The sequence below is a fragment of the Podarcis gaigeae genome (genome assembly GCF_964106915.1).
Source record: "Podarcis gaigeae genome assembly, chromosome: 1".
Lineage (NCBI taxonomy): Eukaryota > Metazoa > Chordata > Lepidosauria > Squamata > Lacertidae > Podarcis > Podarcis gaigeae.
In genome coordinates, this window is record NC_139678.1 from 127,765,641 (window position 1) to 127,782,925 (window position 17,285).

A 17,285-nucleotide genomic window follows, 5' to 3' on the forward strand; every position below is an offset into this window, starting at 1 on the left:
AGCGCTGGAATGTGGGCGGGGCGTCGGGGCGGCCGATGTGGCTTCCCATTTGCCAGCAGGAGCAGCAGCAGCAGCAGCAGCAAACACCGCCTCCTCGTTCTCCTCCTGCTGAGCCGCCTCAGCTTCTTCCCCCGAGCTGGGCTGAGTCCGCGGCCAGCGAAGGCGCCTCTTCTCCGGGGTCCGAGGAGCCTCCCGCGTCCTCGGTGAGCGAGGAGCCCCTGTGGGGCGGCGGGGAGGGGAGAGCCGCCTGGCTGTGGGGCTGGAGGAGGGCGAGGTATGGGGGGGAAGGAAACAGGGAAGTGGGGAGGGCAAATGCAATGAGAATAATCATAATTTATCTCTCCTGAAACTATAATTTATTTCTCCTGAAACTACAGCACGGGGATTAGGGATGGTGTGCCCTGGAAGAAGGGTGGGGTTGCGGGGCGATGAGAAATTATTATCATTATCATCATCATTAAATTATTCATTATTATTATTTATTTATTCATTTAAAAAATATATTTGTGCTTTTCAGGTTTGTGCATTTCACTAGTTTTACAATCCTTTTAACATTTCGGAACTCGACTTCCCTCCCCCTCTTTCTGCGGTTCCTTCAATTTATTAGTAATATCTTCTGCATATTCCAAATTAACTTAAGTTGCTCACTTGTTAATTTACTTTAAATAAATACTCTTGTCAAACTGCAGGTTATCACAACAATCCTGCCAACGTTTTTATCTGTTTACAATTTATCTGTAAATATTCAGTAAACCCATTTCCATTCTTTTATAAAAAGTTTGCTATCTTGATTTCTTATTTTTCCAATAAACCCATTTCCATTCTTTTATAAAAAGTTTGCTATCTTGATTTCTTATTTTTCCGGAAGTTTCGCCATTTCTGCGTATTCCGTACGTTTTGGTATCCATTCTTCCTTTGCTGGGACTTCTTATTCTTTCCATTTTGGGGCAAGTAACATTCTTGCCGCTGTAGTAGCATACATGAATAAGTTTCTATACAATTTAGGTAGTTCTGTCTCTATAATTCCCAAAAGAATTTATTCATTCTTGTTGTTGTTGCATCATTGTATTGTACTGGGTTGAGGGAGAGGCATCCTGTAAAAGGGGCAGACAAGTGACGTTAGGAAAACAACTGTGTGTGAATTAGAGAAAGGGTGGGGGGAAGAACCATCAGAAACAAGGTTTGAGGAGAGATGATCTGTGTTTAATTTTGGATTATTATTCTTTAAAAAATATATCTTAAGTAGAGCGCAGTCGGCACTTTAGCCTACAACAACTTTATCAGTCTACCCACCGCACCCCCAAATTCCCCGGAAGTCGTCCGTTTTTCATCACCCTTTGAAAATGGTTAGGGTTTTTATAATTTCTAAGCAAGGCGGAACATTTGGAAACTGGGTACGTGAGAGGAGGGGAAAACCTGGAGCTGTTGTGTTATTGTGAAGAGGGGTTTTCTGCTCAGCGATGTCCTTATTCTAATTTCCGCATTCTTACGGAAGCAAAAGCAAGGAAATGAGTGTCTGAGCACTTTAAATTTTAAATTTGAATAAATGATGTGAATTGTAGAAAATACTCAACGTAGTGGGTACTTTTAACAAACAAACAAACAAACAAACAAACAAACAAACAAACAAACCAGTCTTTATTTTGTCAGCTGATCTGTCAGCATTGCTTTGCTGTTTGGTACACTGAAAATATATTTTCTACCATGCAGTTTGTCACTGAGGGGGATGATGAAGACTTGAGGTCAACAACATCTTACTGAGATTTCATCATTCAGAAACAACAAGAGCAGTTCCTGGGATCTCCTTCAGCACTCGTAATATGGAATTATAACATTTCCTTTCTAACATCGTCTCACATCCTGCACGTTCCAGCCAGCACAATTTTACTTTCAGAGGTTAATTCCAAAGTGCCATCGATGAAAAGGAGAGGGCTGATTGTCACCCTTAGCCGATTTAACTGTGCAAGAGTATTGGAGAAACTTGTTTTCCCCGTCCTTGATTGGATTGACGAATTAAAGCGGACATTTTGATTTGAAAGTGAGCATGATAGGATCTTGAGCATATGGTACTTCACAACTGAGGAAGGCGAACGATGGCGTCCAGAGAGAGGCTGTATGAACTTTGGATGCTCTATTGCAATAAGGTAACTTCTTTTTAAAAAAATAAATAAAACCTGGGGGGTGCTTTAGTTGAAGCTGTTTTGTTGAAACCAAATGGCTAACAGTGCAGTCTTAACCACGTCTGCTCAAAAGTAAGTCATCTTGAATGCATCAGGAATAGGATTGCAGCCTTAGACGGTTTTTTTATTGGAATCCTGATATGCTGGTAAAAAGGTAAAGGGACCCCTGACCATTAGGTCTAGTCCTGGCCGACTCTGGGGTTGCGGCGCTCATCTTGCTTTATTGGCTGAGGGAGCCGGCGTACAGCTTCCGGGTTATGTGGCCAGTATGACTAAGCCGCTTCTGGTGAACCAGAGCAGCGCACGGAAACACCGTTTACCTTCCCGCCAGAGCGGTACCTATTTATCTACTTGCACTTTGATGTGCTTTCAAACTGCTAGGTTGGCAGGAGCAGGGACCGAGCAATGGGAGCTCACCCCGTCGCGGGGATGCGAACTGCCGACCTTCTGATCGGCAAGACCTAGGCTCTGTGGTTTAACCCACAGCGCCACCTGTGTCCCTCTGATATGCTGGTACAGTTGACCAAAATTCCCAGTTATGTGCTCCTATAGGATAGGTATGACAAACGTTTGAATCTCCAGGAGTTGCTGAACTACAACTCCCATCATCACTGGCCGTTGGTCATGCTAGCTGGGGCTTATGAGAGTTGTAGCTCAACAGCATCTGGCTGGTCAAAGGTTCTCCATTCCGAATCTAATATCTAAAACTTTAAATATTTGTTTCCTGGCATTCTTGCCACGGAACCAAGACTGGATGCAGCCTTCCACTTGAGTGTATACTCATTATGCAAGGAGTTTGCCAAACTTGGGCTTGTGCAAACTTGATGTTGGTGATGCTGAAGATGGTCTACAATGAATCTCAGGCCACAGAAACGAGATGTTTACACCACCACCACAATTTGCTGGATAATCATAATTATTCTCGTTAGGCTCCGGTATTATTTCTTGTTCCTTTCATCTGAATTTTGCTTGCGTTAGGGTGGCGCTTTCTTCAGCAGTTTCATTGTGCAAAAGCACTTGGCATTTTTGTTTGCGTGTCCATTGTTTTGTTGCAAAGAAGAACATGCAAAAATGTTCCTCTGAGCCATAAGATTTGGAGTTAAGGAATTTGCCTTTAGTCCGCTGCCTAAGCTGGTGAGATTTTGAAACACAAACGTCCTATTGTTTAGAAGCTCAATATGACCATGCTGATTGAGCTTTGTTTTGAAGTGAGCAGATACTTGGTGGCAGAATTAAAAATAGCACAAATTTGCAACGGAACATTTTCAAGTGCCAGTGTGAGAGCCAGTGTGGTGTAGTGGTTAAGAGCGGTAGACTCCTAATCTGGGGAACCGGGTTCGCGTCTCCGCTCCTCCACATGCAGCTGCTGGGTGACCTTGGGCCAGTCACACTTCCTTGAAGTCTCTCAGCCCCACTCACCTCACAGAGTGTTTGTTGTGGGGGAGGAAGGGAAAGGAGAATGTTAGCCGCTTTGAGACTCCTTAAAGGGAGTGAAAGGCGGGATATCAAATCCAAACTCTTCTTCTTCTTCTTCTTCAAGTGGGACCTAAACTTTTATGTAGTTAGTACTGTTTTCTAACCATTCCTACCTAACAGTAAAGGGTAAAGGGACCCCTGACCATTAGGTCCAGTCGCGAACGACTCTGGGGTTGCGGCGCTCATCTCGCTTTATTGGCCAAGGGAGCCGGCGTACAGCTTCCGGGTCATGTGGCCAGCATGACTAAGCCGCTTCTGGCGAACCAGAGCAACGCACGGAAGCGCCGTTTATCTTCCCGCCAGAGCAGTACCTATTTATCTACTTGCACTTTGACGTGCTTTCGAACTGCTAGGTGAGCAGGAGCTGGGACCGAACAACGGGAGCTCACCCCGTCGCGGGGATTCGAACCACCGACCTTCTGATCGGCGAATCCTAGGCTCAGTGGCTTAACCCACAGCGCCACCCGTGTCCCAGTCTACCTAACAGTACAAACCACCTAAATCTTCCAGATACTCTAATATCTTTTGCCTCTGAACGCTTCCTCCAAGCTAACTACAGGAAGCCCTCAACTTACAGACATTTACCTTTTGTGCCTTCAGCTTTTACATGCATGGCCATTTAAGAATAAAAAGGGGACAAGGGTCAGGGAAAAATGACTTTGGCAATCCCACCCGCCATTGAACCCAATGGATTTTGACTATACGGGACTTTGGCATTAGGTGGAAGCCCTGGAATGCAACCGCTCTGTAATGCTTACTGTATTGTGCACACGTGAGAGGAGAGAGATGGTAATGTGCGTCGCTGGGTCGAAACGGGTTACAATTTTATGGAAATAATATCTGGAAAAGTTGGTGGAGACTTGCTTCTTGTAGCACTGAGCCCAGCTGCTAGGTGGCGCATTTGGGTATTTTAAGTTGTCCTCTACCAAGCACTTTTCTTCTCCGATCAGCTGTGAAGGTCGTTGGGGGAGCTTGGGCCAGTCACTGTTTCGTAGCCTAACCTGTCTCACACGGTTGTTGCGAGGACAAAATGGGGAGGGGGTAAAACCATGGATTCCCCTTTGAGCTCCTTAGAGGAAAGGTGGGACATAAATCAAATGTATTAGTTGAGAAACCTTTGGTCCGGGTGTCAAATGCAGCCACACAAGCCCCTCTAGAGGAGTAGAAGAACCTCATGCCTGGAGGCCAAGACAGACACTATTCTACCTACCAAAGTAAATGTTTATATTCCTTGTTCCACCCATAGCTGTCAAGCGTCCCCTATTTGGCGGGACAGTCCCTTATCCCAGCGCCATGTCCCGCTACTGTCCCTTATTGATGATGTCCCTTAAATTTCCCGGGTTTCAAAGGAAGCAGCTCCTCTCCCTCCCTCCCTGCCGGCCATGGAGGAGGGAGGCTCCAACTGTGTTGCTTGGCTGCGTTGCTCACCCAATAAGGAGTCTAAGAACGACTGGGAGGTGGAGCTTGCATGCCTTGTGTCAATCAAATCGACCGCGTTGCCTGGGGACTCGCCTTTGCTCAGCACTTCCCAGCGGAGAGGTGATGGTGGTTTTCCTTGCTGCATCCCCTTTGCCAGGTTGCTGCGCTATGGGAACCACCACTTGAGGCTTCGTTTGGCTGCTGGTTGACTAAAATCCCTTATTTTGGCTGCTGATCCCTTATTTTCAAATGTGTAAGTTTACAGCTATGGTTCTATCCATTGTGGCTTCTGTGACCCCAGGGAGGTGGCTCAGAGAAGAGTGGATTTGTGGCTGCTTAAAGTCTTGCCACCGTGCTTTAGAGATACGGTGTGAATGTGACCTAGGCAGCAAAACATGTCCCTGAAAGAAGGTACATTATGTGAATGGTTAAAATGAGAACCAGCCCATCTGATATTGCCCGTTGCAAGGGCCCGCTTGAGATCTTGACATCCTAATGTATAAAGATTCTCCTTTTTTCAGCAGTTATGCCTGAAGGTGAGACTTTCAGTCAGTACTCTCCATGCTGACTCAAAAGTAGGTTCCACTCCCAACAATTCAGTGTGACTTACATCCTAGGAAGCATGTTGAGAATGGTAGCCTAGGTATGTGCTTACGAGTGCTGAAGGACTGGAAATTCTGTTGTATCAAATCTAGCAAAACGTCTTATAATCTAGGAGCGAACCATCTGAAAAATGCTAGGGAATGCAGGAATCACAAATGACTTATGGGTTATGAAAGTAGGTTAAGATGACATCTTTTATTGGACCAACAGCTGTTGGTGAGAATGCTGAAGCTTTTGAGTTTAAAAGCCTATCAGGCAAAAACTACTGCTCTTTAATGCTTTAATCTATGAGTATGCTTTGAAGCTGTTTGCCGCACAAAATGCAGCACCGAATCAGGTTTTGAGCTACCAGAGGGGAATATATATCAGTACTGTTTTCGTTTCTCTGCTGTCCTATTTGTGAGTTGAGTGACTCAGAATTCTGGTGATCATCTTGGAGTGACTACAAAAGTCAACCTTTTGAGGTTCATCTTATTTGACTGAAAAGGAGCAGAGATAGTCTTATCCGCGTGAAATGATTTCGTCTTTCATTTGCTGAAACTGTTTTCTTTAAACCCACAAATTAAAATGTAACGGTGAATGAATAAAATGTCTACTAAATTGTTTTATTTGCGTCAGTATTTAGATGACCTATTAATTTCACTTGAAATTGTGTAGTCTTGCTTATGGGGATTACAAGGCTGGAATTGTTACATAATAAGCTGTGCCAGTATGCCAGGGGCTACTTAGGAATATAGCTCTGCCACTTCTAGAGAAAAAAGAGTGTGGAAATATTTGAATTGGTCAAACAATTTCCTTCTGACTTTACTTTTTAATGAGAGACGAGACAGAGACCAATGGCACGTGGTTTGACTTGACACAATAAATTGTGTTATGCATACATTTTTTTAAAATGCCACGTATAATAATACCATCTGCTTTTTTGTGCTGAAAAAAGTACTCTGGGCAGAAAGCAGCAGTAAAACTCAAGAAAGCCAAGTGAAAAGCAATAACCGCTCAAGCTAAAATGGAGCCTCAATCCTGTTTCCAGCAGAGATTGGAGATCCCCGTAAAATAGTCTCGCGGTGACAAACTTTGGGTACGATTCATCAAGCAGCGAGTCCTGTTTTGTTCCCAGTGGGAGGAATTCTGAGCAGGTGCTTGCCTCTCTGCTGAAATCAATAGCACGTAAAAGGGCTTCGCTGTGGCTGGAGCAGGCCCATTTTTTTTGGATCAGTATGCCAAATTGAAATATGTAGGCTTCTTGCTTTGATACTGAGTTAATGACTGCATAATGCATGAAGCACTTCTGCCACTTTAGGGCACTTGTTCAGATGTCTGTTTTGACTTTATTGCATTCCTGTCAAGACGTCCGCAGAGGAAAAGTTTCATCCATTGAGTAAATGCCCTATGTTGAGGGGGGGGGGGGGAAACCTGGCAGAAGTTCCTTTGTTTGCTAACGCATGCTCATCTTCTGCCACTTAAGATTAGAAAAAAACTTTTCTGGCTATTGAAGGGAAGATTAGCTGCACTCATTATAGAGACAAATGCAGGTTGGATTGGCACTGAAACAGCAGAAAAATATCCAAGCTCTGTAAATTGTTCTTTGCGTGGCAGGAAGAAGATAGAATTTGGGGGTCATGTTTTTTGTTTTAAAAAGGCATTGGACCTACTGAGAAGATCTTGCTGGCTACATGTAGTGGAGGAGCTGGATCGTGGCTTCTTGTCCAGATATGTGCTTTCCATGGTTGAAGAGATCCTACATGGACAATCCATCATGTGTAGATTTAAGTCACTTACTGAATCTGTCCATACTGTTCTGTGTTGCTGGACTCCGTCTTCTGTCAGCCCCATTCAGCATAGATTGCAATGGCCATTGGTGATGGATGCTGCAGTCCACAAAGATGGGGGCAGTTTAGCCAGCCCTTTGATAAATGGCAGATTGTTTGTCCATAAGTCAAATGTAGAAGAGTTGTTACATCCTAGAGACAGTGTTAGAAACTGAGATATGAAAGCTAGGAGCTTAGATGGCACCTTAAACCTAGGCCATGGGCGCAACAATGCAATGTCTAGTCTCGCTTATTAAAAAAACAAAAATACAGAGCTGAAAATAAATGAACTGCAGCTAAAATATCCGGTTAATTTTTCACATGCTCTAGTCCGTGGGTAGGCAGACTAAGGCCTGGGGGCCAGATCCAGCCTAATTGCCTTCTAAATCCGGCCCACGGACAGTCTGGGAATCAGTGTGTTTTTACATGAGTAGAATGTGTGCTTTTATTTAAAATGCATCTCTGGGTTATTTGTGGGGCATAGGAATTTGTTCATTCCCCCCCCCCCAAAAAAAAATAGTCTGGCCCCCCACAAGGTCTGAGGGACAGTGGACCGGTCCCCTGCTGAAAAGGTTTGCTGACCCCTGCTCTAGTCCTTCCGCTGCCCACCCCCCTCATGTTCTTAAGAGGGTCTCTTCTGCAGTCTTCAGAGAGTAACTGGAAGTGGGGAGGCAGAAAAAGCTGCTCCTTTCCTTCCACTCTGCAGTTTTAATCTGAAATCTTCGGCGCAGGATTGCACCCAGAGCTCAGAAACCGCTCGCGCTCATGAAATTCCCTGTCGCAAAATGCGCCTAGGACAATGGGAGTTTTGAACACGGCCTGGAGATGGACATGTACCCCCATTGGGAGAGGTCACAATCCTGTCCGCCCGCCCACCCGGAAGGTAATATGACTTGCCTATAATATGTTTGGAAAAACAGCCTACAGAATTGTTGAATATCGGGGCAGAACATTTGGCGAGAAAGCGAGGAGAAGTAATTGATCTGGTTATTTTTTCAAGTATATTAATGAAAGGTGGATAGAAGCATACATTCACCAGACTTCCCGCTTCACAAGCCCACTGATTCACTAGTTTTAATATTCTGCCACTTTGACAGGGTAATGTCAGAGTCTTAGGAGCTAGTTGTGGCTATATAGACAGCTGTCACGTCAGGGATGCCCTCAGGTCAAATTCTGCTTTGGGGCTTTGAAAACTAAAGGTCAATTTGGCAAAACAACAACTTGAAGTAAGTGTAAAACGATGAAGACCCCGTGTTTATAGTCACTTGCATAATCTGGTGGCGGTTATGGAGAAATGTTTTACCCAAATGTTTAACAAACTGAGTTCCGCCCAAACAGGTTTTTCATTCACCTGACCTGCTGTGGTTACCGTGAAACACAATAAGCCTTTTTTTAGGGGGGGACGACACCATTATTACTTCTTCTTTTTAAAAAATTGAGTCAGTCTGTGGTTTGAAAGCAATAATTTTACTGTTCACCGGTAAGAATGCTCTGCTTCCATGACTTTTACTTTTAAAACGGAAACGAAAAAAAAGTGGTTCGTTTCCCTTGATTCGCAACACCTTTCAGAGAGACGTTCCTTTGCCACAGCAACAGTGCAGAACCTGCAGCCCACGGTCAGAATCAGGCCTGCTAGGCCTCTCCATTTGGCCTGTGAGGCTGTTTGGGCCAAGCCATGTGCCGTTGTCGTGCTCCTAACATTGCAGGTAAAGGTGGAGCTCCCATGATGTTTGCAGGCCCTGCCAGTCAATTGATCTGCAAAGTACGGTGCCTTTCGGTTTCTGCAGGCAAAGGAAAACGGGTCACTCAATTTACTGTGATTGTCAGGTGACTGACATGTGCACCTGCCTGCCAATCAAAGTTGGCCTGTGCGGGTGTTGGGCGATAAGAACAGGTCCACTTTTCCACCCCTGCCTTAGAGCCAAAACTTCCTGTCCTTGGGAAACCAACAGGACAAGTGGAAATGGAGGCGAGGATCATTTGCCGCTCGATACGGGCAGGCTGTGTTTTCTTCGTCATAAAGAAAGCTATTCGAATGTGTCCTCTCAACTTCTAAAGTAAAACACTTCCGGAGGTACAGTATGACTTGAAACCTAGTTCAGTTCTTGGACATGGAGCAGTTTTCTTCCAATGCAGCTATTAAAACAGCAACTGGGTGGTCATGGACCTAGGATGCTATGGTTGCAAGATTCCTACATTGAGTAGAACTGGGTAACAAATATGGTGCTCTCCCAGATGTTGTTGGACTACAGCTCTTGCCGATCGGAAGGTTGGCGGTTCGAATCCCCGCGACAGGGTGAGCTCCCGTTGCTCTGTCCCAGCACCTGCCGATCTAGCAGTTTGAAAGCACACCAGTGCAAGTAGATAAATAGGTACCTCTGTGGCGGGAAGGTGAACGGCATTTCCGTGCGCTCTGGTTTCCGTCAAGGTGTCCTGTTGCGCCAGAAGCGGTTTAGTCGTGCTGGCCATATGACCTGGAAAGCTGTCTGTGGACAAACGCCGGCACCGTCAACTGGAAAACAAGATGAGTGCCGCAACCCCATAGCTGCCTTTGACTGGACTTAACCGTCGAGGGGTCCTTTACCTTTTATCTCTTTTACAGCTCATCAGCCTCAGCCATCATGGCCAGTTCATGGATGATGGCAGTTTCAGGAGGGCCCTATGTTGGCTATCTCTGGAGTAGAAGGTTGGATTTGATGATCTCCATCCAGGGTCTTTTCTGATTCTAAAATTCTGTCATCCTAGGGAGTATAGCAGTTGTGAGAAGAACTGAATACTTGAGTTATTTGACCTGTCTTTGAGGACAGTGTTGTGTGCTGATCTCTTGCAAGAAAATACATTTATTGTTTTAGCCATTACAAATATATTATTAAAAAAAATACAGAACTCTTCCTGCAGTCATATTTTATGTACATAACAAAACATACATATCTGGATTTACTTTTTACTGCTGTTGTTTCCCAGGGCTGATTCCCCAGAGTGGCTGGGGAAACTCAGCCAGATGGGCGGGGTATAAATAATAAATTATTATTATTATTATTATTATTATTATTATTATTATTATTATTATTATTATTATTCAGAAGCCCATAGTACTAGGTAGAAGCACAGAGATTTGGACAAAACCACCATAGCTTATGCCCTTACAAAAATGTTTTCTTTTGCTATTTGCATTTCTTCTACTGCAGGGCCTAATTACTCCAAACTATCCATTACTGATTAGAATATACTTAAAATAGGTTGAAACATTTCCGCCTAAGCAGCTTGAAACAATTGGGCACTTGAGTGAGTAGACAATACTGGTACTTCAGTAATGATGGGTTTGTGATCTAAGCAATTAGACTCCAGGAATAATTTACTTCGACATATTATGCTTCAGGGAATTGGAAAGAGAGAGAAAATAACATATTAAAGCTAATATATTCATGGGACAAAGAGTGAACCCTCTTTGAATTCTGTGGTTTTACCTATCAGGACATAATAGCTATCATTTGTTGCTTAAAGGTAAAGGTAAAGGGACCCCTGACCGTTAGGTCCAGTCGTGAACGACTCTGGGGTTGCAGTGCTCATCTCGCTTTACTGGCCGAGGGAGCTGGCGTACAGCTTCCGGGTCATGTGGCCAGCATGACTAAGCCGCTTCTGGCGAACCAGAGCAGTGCATGGAAACGCCGTTTACCTTCCCGCTGGAGTGGTACCTATTTATCTACTTGCACTTCGCACTTTTGAACTGCTAGGTGGGCAGGAGCAGGGACCGAGCAACAGGAGCTCACCCTGTCGCGGGGATTCGAACTGCCAACCTTCTGATTGGCAAGTCCTAGGCTCTGTGATTTAACCCACAGCACCACCCGCGTCCCTTTGTTGCTTAGCTTGTCTTAAAATTAGGTAAATACAACCTCAGATGAACAACAACACATGACACATTACACAGTAGTAGGGACTTTTACTGTTTAAGACCTGATTTTGGAATATCTTTTTCCGGCAAATTGCTAAGTGCTAATGAATGTTCATGACAGGTGGCTGTTGAAACTAAATTGCAGCCGAATCCTAGGAGTTTGTGAAATTGAGTGGTCAGAACAGAACAGCCATTACTGCAGTCACAACCAGGCATCATTGCAATAAATGCCCTTTGGCATACACTCCATTTTTAATTCAGTGGTGCATTTCAAATGAGTGCACTGTGGACAATTTAAACAAGGAACAACTTTTGTTCAAGTGTTCAGTTTGGACAAGAAGTATCTGGCATTCTATCAGTTGTTAAACGGACTGCCTGAAGTATTTTGGGCTCAAAATAAATTTCAAAGCAAAGCCCTCCCAGAGCAACTTTCGTCGAAGCCGTAATACCAATTCCATCACAGTATAATGGATGCTTTAGCTGAGATTCCTGCATTGCATGGGATTGGACTAGATGAACCTTTGGGTTCCTTCCAACTCTACAATTCTGTGATTATTTATAAAAAAAACAACATTAAAATTCATACTAGCAGAACAGCAGAGGTTAGAACATGAAATGGTAAAAAGCAGTTTGAAATAAAAGGAGTCTTTGGTTTCATTGAAAAGCCAATAGAGCTGAAATCATATGTTGCCTCTCTAGGGAGGGAATTCAAAGAGCATAGGGCCACTACTGAAAAGGCCCCTTTTCCTGTGCCCTTAGGACATACCCAGTCTGCCCTTATAGCTGTTCGTTTATGACAAGGGATGCACGTTGGGTTTGTTTTAATTTGGGGATTTGACACTTACCCATGGAGTTTAAAAGTTTAGTCATGCTATGCAGTCGGTTAAAATTCTTTTACTTGTATATAAAGAAGTACCGTATTTTTCGCTCCATAGGGCGCACCGGACCATAGGATGCACCTAGTTTTTAGGGGGGGGGGAAATAAAGAAATAAAATTATTTTTCCCCCCCCCAGCCCCAAAGAGCAAAGAAGCCAAGACTCCTCTTTAGCCATGTGCAACATCTCCAGCCGGGAGAGGTTGCGTGCGGCTTCGTTTTTAGCCACGGAGCTGGGGTGGGGGAAACCCGAGCTTCCCCCGACACAAGCCCCCAAAACAGGTCCAGGACAGGCGGCGAGATTGCGACAACCTTGCCGCCACTCCCGGGGCTTGCGGGGCTGGGGACAGTTGCTTCCCCCGACCCCAGCCCCCAAAACAGGCTATCCGCAAGCCTTCGGAGTGCGGCAGGAACTCCCGCTGGGCTCAGAAGGCTTGCGGATAGCTGCCTGAAGCCCGGGGAGCGCAGCGGCAGTTGGCACTGCGCTCCCCGGGCTTCAGGCTTCAGGCTGCCATCCACAAACCTTCGGAGTGCTCCGAAGGCTTGCGGATAGCTGCCTGAAGCCTGCATTCGCTCCATAGGATGCACACAAATTTCCCCTTCATTTTTGGAGGGGAAAAAGTGCATCCTATAGAGCGAAAAATACGGTACATTAAATACATGGCAGTTGACATCCTCTTGCAGAAGGAACCGTGAGGGTGGATTTTAATTGACTCGATATTCAGAACAGTGTTTAGAAGAGGAAGGAGGAAAGAATGCAGAGAGCGTTGCAACTATGAATTAAGCACATTTCAAGGTTCTGTTTTTCTTAGATGCCTAGACCAAGTATGAGCGTTTAGTTGGGGTTCTCGGGACACGGGTACCAAAAACCTTGCCTTGAATTTGCCTTGAAAATATTCCATTAATCCTGAGACGTAGCGTTTATTTTGTGACAGTGCAAGACCTACCAGCTCTCAGAGAGAGCGTGGGAAATGCATGGGCTTCTACTTCCGGATGATTTTTGGCAAATTGCACGGCAGAGTTTTCCCTGAGAGTTACCGACCGTCTTCTATTCAGTCACATGACTTATGACTTACTTTATAAAACATGCTGTAAAAAGCCTAAAGGATTTCATTGTATGGGATGAGCAAGGCTGGGACAGTGCATTTTTAAAATTATTCTTGTGCAGTGGTACCTCGGGTTACATACGCTTCAGGTTACATACAGACTCCGCTAACCCAGAAATAGTACCTCGGGTTAAGAACTTTGCTTCAGGATGAGAACAGAAATCGTGCTCAGGCGGTGTGGCAGTAGCTGGAGGCCCCATTAGCTAAAGTGGTGCTTCAGGTTAAGAACAGTTTCAGGTTAAGTACGGACTTCCGGAACGAATTAAGTACTTAACCCGAGGTACCACTGTATATGATATCTGTGGGAGATAAATTCCCACTGCTTTTATATATCAAACTTGAAGCAAAAGGGTTTGTCTTAGTAGCTAACTCTGTGTCTCCTACAACTTGCTTGTTTCTTTTAAAAAGATTTCTCAGCTGATTACTTTCAACCTCTAAAGAGGTCATGACATAGCTGTCAACCTTCCCTTTTTTGCGGGAAATTTCCTTATTCCAGGGCTTCCCGCTGCTATCCCAGATTGTTAGATATCCCGTAGACTGTACCTGGGACAAGTGAGGTTGCTGATCCCATATTTTCAAATCTGAAAGCTTGGCAGCTATGGGGCATGAGGAACCTTCAGCCACTTAGCTGTCGATGAACTACAACTCCCAGTATCCCTTGCTATTGGCAATGCATGCTGGGGCTTATTTATGGGAGTCGTAGTTCAACAACACCTAGAGGTTCCCCCCCCCACTTGCTCTAAAAGCAGTCTTAGGGCTAGTTCAGCCATGCACCTTTATTGCATTTATGTATTTATTGCATGTTTGGCGCTGTGGGTTAAACCACAGAGCCTAGGACTTGCCGATCAGAAGGTCGGCGGTTCAAATCCCCGCGACGGGATGAGCGCCCATTGCTCGGTCCCTGCTCCTGCCAACCTAGCAGTTCGAAAGGACGTCAAAGTGCAAGTAGATAAATAGGTACCTCTCTGGTGGGAAGGTAAACGGCGTTTCCGTGCGCTGCTCTGGTTCGCCAGAAGCGGCTTAGTCATGCTGGCCACATAACCCGGAAGCTGTACGCTGGCTCCCTCGGCTAGTAAAGCGAGATGAGCGCTGCAACCCCAGAGTCGGTCACGACTGGACCTAATGGTCAGGGGTCCCTTTACCTTTACCTTTACCCTTCCTCTGAAAAGCTCAAGGCGCTATACATGATTGCTAGTTCAGTTTTATCCATGTAACATCTTTGTAGGCTACCCGATGGACTTCATAGCCAAGTGGAGATTTAAAACTTGTTCTCCACAGCCTAAGGGAAAAAGATTCCTCATCACAACACACTTGCTAAGTGATTTTAATCATGTGACAGCTTTCATGTGCGAATGGACTGTTGCTGCCGCCATCGCAGATGCACCAACCAAAATTGTTTTCAAATTCAGTCAGTTCACGTGTTCAGCTGCAGATCGTGAACAGTAAATCATCAGGTGATGTGCTTTTAAAAAGTCTTGCTTTTTCAGAGAAGGCAGTTATTATTAAAAGCCATAGATTTAGCCTGATTGCAGAGTATATATAACTATTTGTGAATGTTCACTCCAGTCCATTGTTAGAATAACGTCACTGAGTTGTATGTAACAATAAGGGAAATGGCTGCGATTTACCAACTTCTGCTGGATAAACATGCTGAAAGTTACTCTAAAGAAATCATAATTAACAGTATTTTTGCACTAATTTGATTCTCTGTTAGGATGGATGCTTTGTGACTAACGTAACGACGGGTTGCACCACGATTCGGGTGGGGAATGCAGTATTGAAAGCTTCTACCGGCTGATCCAGCTTTTGTTTATAGCGGCCAGTACTTCCTGGTATAGCTCTAAATGACTGAACTTTGCTCTTCCGGCTATTACCATCAGGTTGAGTTGAAGCTCAGTGAAGTCTCTTTGGAACTGTGCAGGATTATATAATAATAATAATTTATTATTTGTACCCTGCCCATCTGGCTGGGTTTCCCCAGCCTCTCTGGGCGGTTTCCATAGAAACCAAAAATACACTAAAATATCACACGTTAAAAACTTCCCTGAACAGGGCTGCCTTAAGATGTCTTCTGAATGTCAGGTAGTTGTTTATCGCTTTGACATCTAATGGGAGGGCGTTCCGCAGGGCGGGCGCCACTACCGAGAAGGCCCTCTGCCTGGTTCCCTGTAGCTTTGCTTCTCGCAATGAGGGAACCGCCAGAAGACTCTCGCCGCTGGACCTCAGAGTCCGGGCAGAACGATGGGGGTGGAGACGCTCCTTCAGGTATACTGGGCCGAGGTTGTTTAGGGCTTTAAAGGTCAACACTAGCACTTTGAATTGTGCTCGGAAACGTACTGGGAGCCAATGTAGGTCTTTCAAGACTGGTGTTATGTGGTCTCGGCGGCCGCCCCCAGTCACCAGTCTAGCTGCCGCATTCTGGATTAGTTGTAGTTTCCAGGTCACCTTCAAATGTAGCCCCACGTAGAGCGCATTGCAGTAGTCGAAGCGGGAGATAACTAGAGCATGCACCACTCTGGCGAGACAGTCCGCGGGCAGGTAGGGTCTCAGCCTGTGTACCAGGTGGAGTTGGTAGACAGCTGCCCTGGATACAGAATTGACCTGTGCCTCCATGGACAGCTGTGAGTCCAAAATGACTCCCAGGCTGTGCACCTGGTCCTTCAGGGGCACAGTTACCCCATTCAGGACCAGGGTGTCCTCCACACCGGCCCGCCCCCTGTCCCCCCAAAACAGTACTGTCTTGTCAGGATTCAACCTCAATCCATTAGCCGCCATCCATCCTCCAACCGCCTCCAGACACTCACACAGGACCTTCACCGCCTTCACTGGTTCTGATTTAAAAGAGAGGTAGAGCTGGGTATCATCTGCCTATTGATGGACACCCAGTCCAAACCCCCTGATGATCTCTCCCAGCGGCTTCATATAGATGTTAAAAAGCATGGGGGAGAGGACGGAACCCTGAGGCACCCCACAAGTGAGGGCCCAGGGGTCTGAGCACTCATCCCCCCCCCCACTTTCTGAACACGGTCCAGGAGGAAGGAGCGAAACCACTGTATAACAGTGCCCCAAGGATTCTTTCCTCACTGCCAGCATTGTAGTAAGATTCAGCTGCCCATCCAATTGGCATTTATCTATGGAATGGGAGGACGGGCGCCATTTTGACGCTTGCCTCAGGTGGCAAAAGAGCACTGAGTGATATCCACACACAATAAATCTGTTTCTAGGGCCCAGAACAGGTGGCTTTAGTAAGGTCCTTCCTTTTCTCACATTTTGTATTTTTCATTTTTCATAAAATCAAGTGTGGGGGAACCTTTGACCCACCAGGTATTTCTGAACTCCAACTCCCATCGTCCCTGGCCATTAACCATGCTTACAAAGGCTGATGGGAGATGTAGTTCAGAAATGTTTGCCATGCCAGAGGTTCCCCACCCGTCTGATGTGGAAAAAACAACAGTAGCTCTTGACTCAAGATGACATCTCACTGGGTTAGCATTTAGAAAAGTTTCCTTTTCAGTCAGAATAAGACTGCTGCTTCCAGCAACCACTTATTTTATGTACTTGGATGCTTTTAGATTTTCTGAGAGATGCTTTAATCTTCCGAAAGCTAAGGAGTCAGCTGCAAAAGAAGCAGAAGGGATACAGAAATAATATGAAGAAGATTTGGCTAAAGTTTCCCAGCGGAATATCGTTTTTGCATTGCCTGATATGGGAGGAGGCGTCGGGATGTTGCCTAGAATGGCTCTTGTTGTTGTTGTTTAGTCGTTTAGTCGTGTCCGACTCTTCGTGACCCCATGGACCAGAGCACGCCAGGCCCTCCTGTCTTCCTCCCGCAGTTTGGTCAAACACATGCTGGTAGCTTCGATAACACTGTCCAACCATCTCGTCCTCTGTCGTCCCCTTCTCCATGTGCCCTCCATCTTTCCCAG

General features: G+C 45.5%; 1 protein-coding gene across 5 annotated transcripts in view; it reads left to right on the forward strand.

Moving 5' to 3' along the window:
- The window catches only part of NBEAL1 (neurobeachin like 1), a gene marked incomplete at its 3' end in the record, with an annotated part of 139,512 nt that continues 122,227 nt past the window's right edge, over window positions 1–17,285 (forward strand). For 3 of the 5 annotated variants that reach the window (XR_014556167.1, XM_083702591.1, XM_083702589.1), the window contains exons 1-2: window positions 1–203; window positions 1,711–2,144. Coding sequence is in view for 4 of the 5 variants with exons in the window: in XM_083702591.1 (XP_083558717.1) it covers window positions 2,094–2,144 (51 nt within the window). Of the gene's footprint in view, window positions 204–1,650; window positions 2,145–17,285 lie in introns of all 5 variants that reach the window. The other 2 variants (XM_083702592.1, XM_083702590.1) reach the window with 2 other exon arrangements.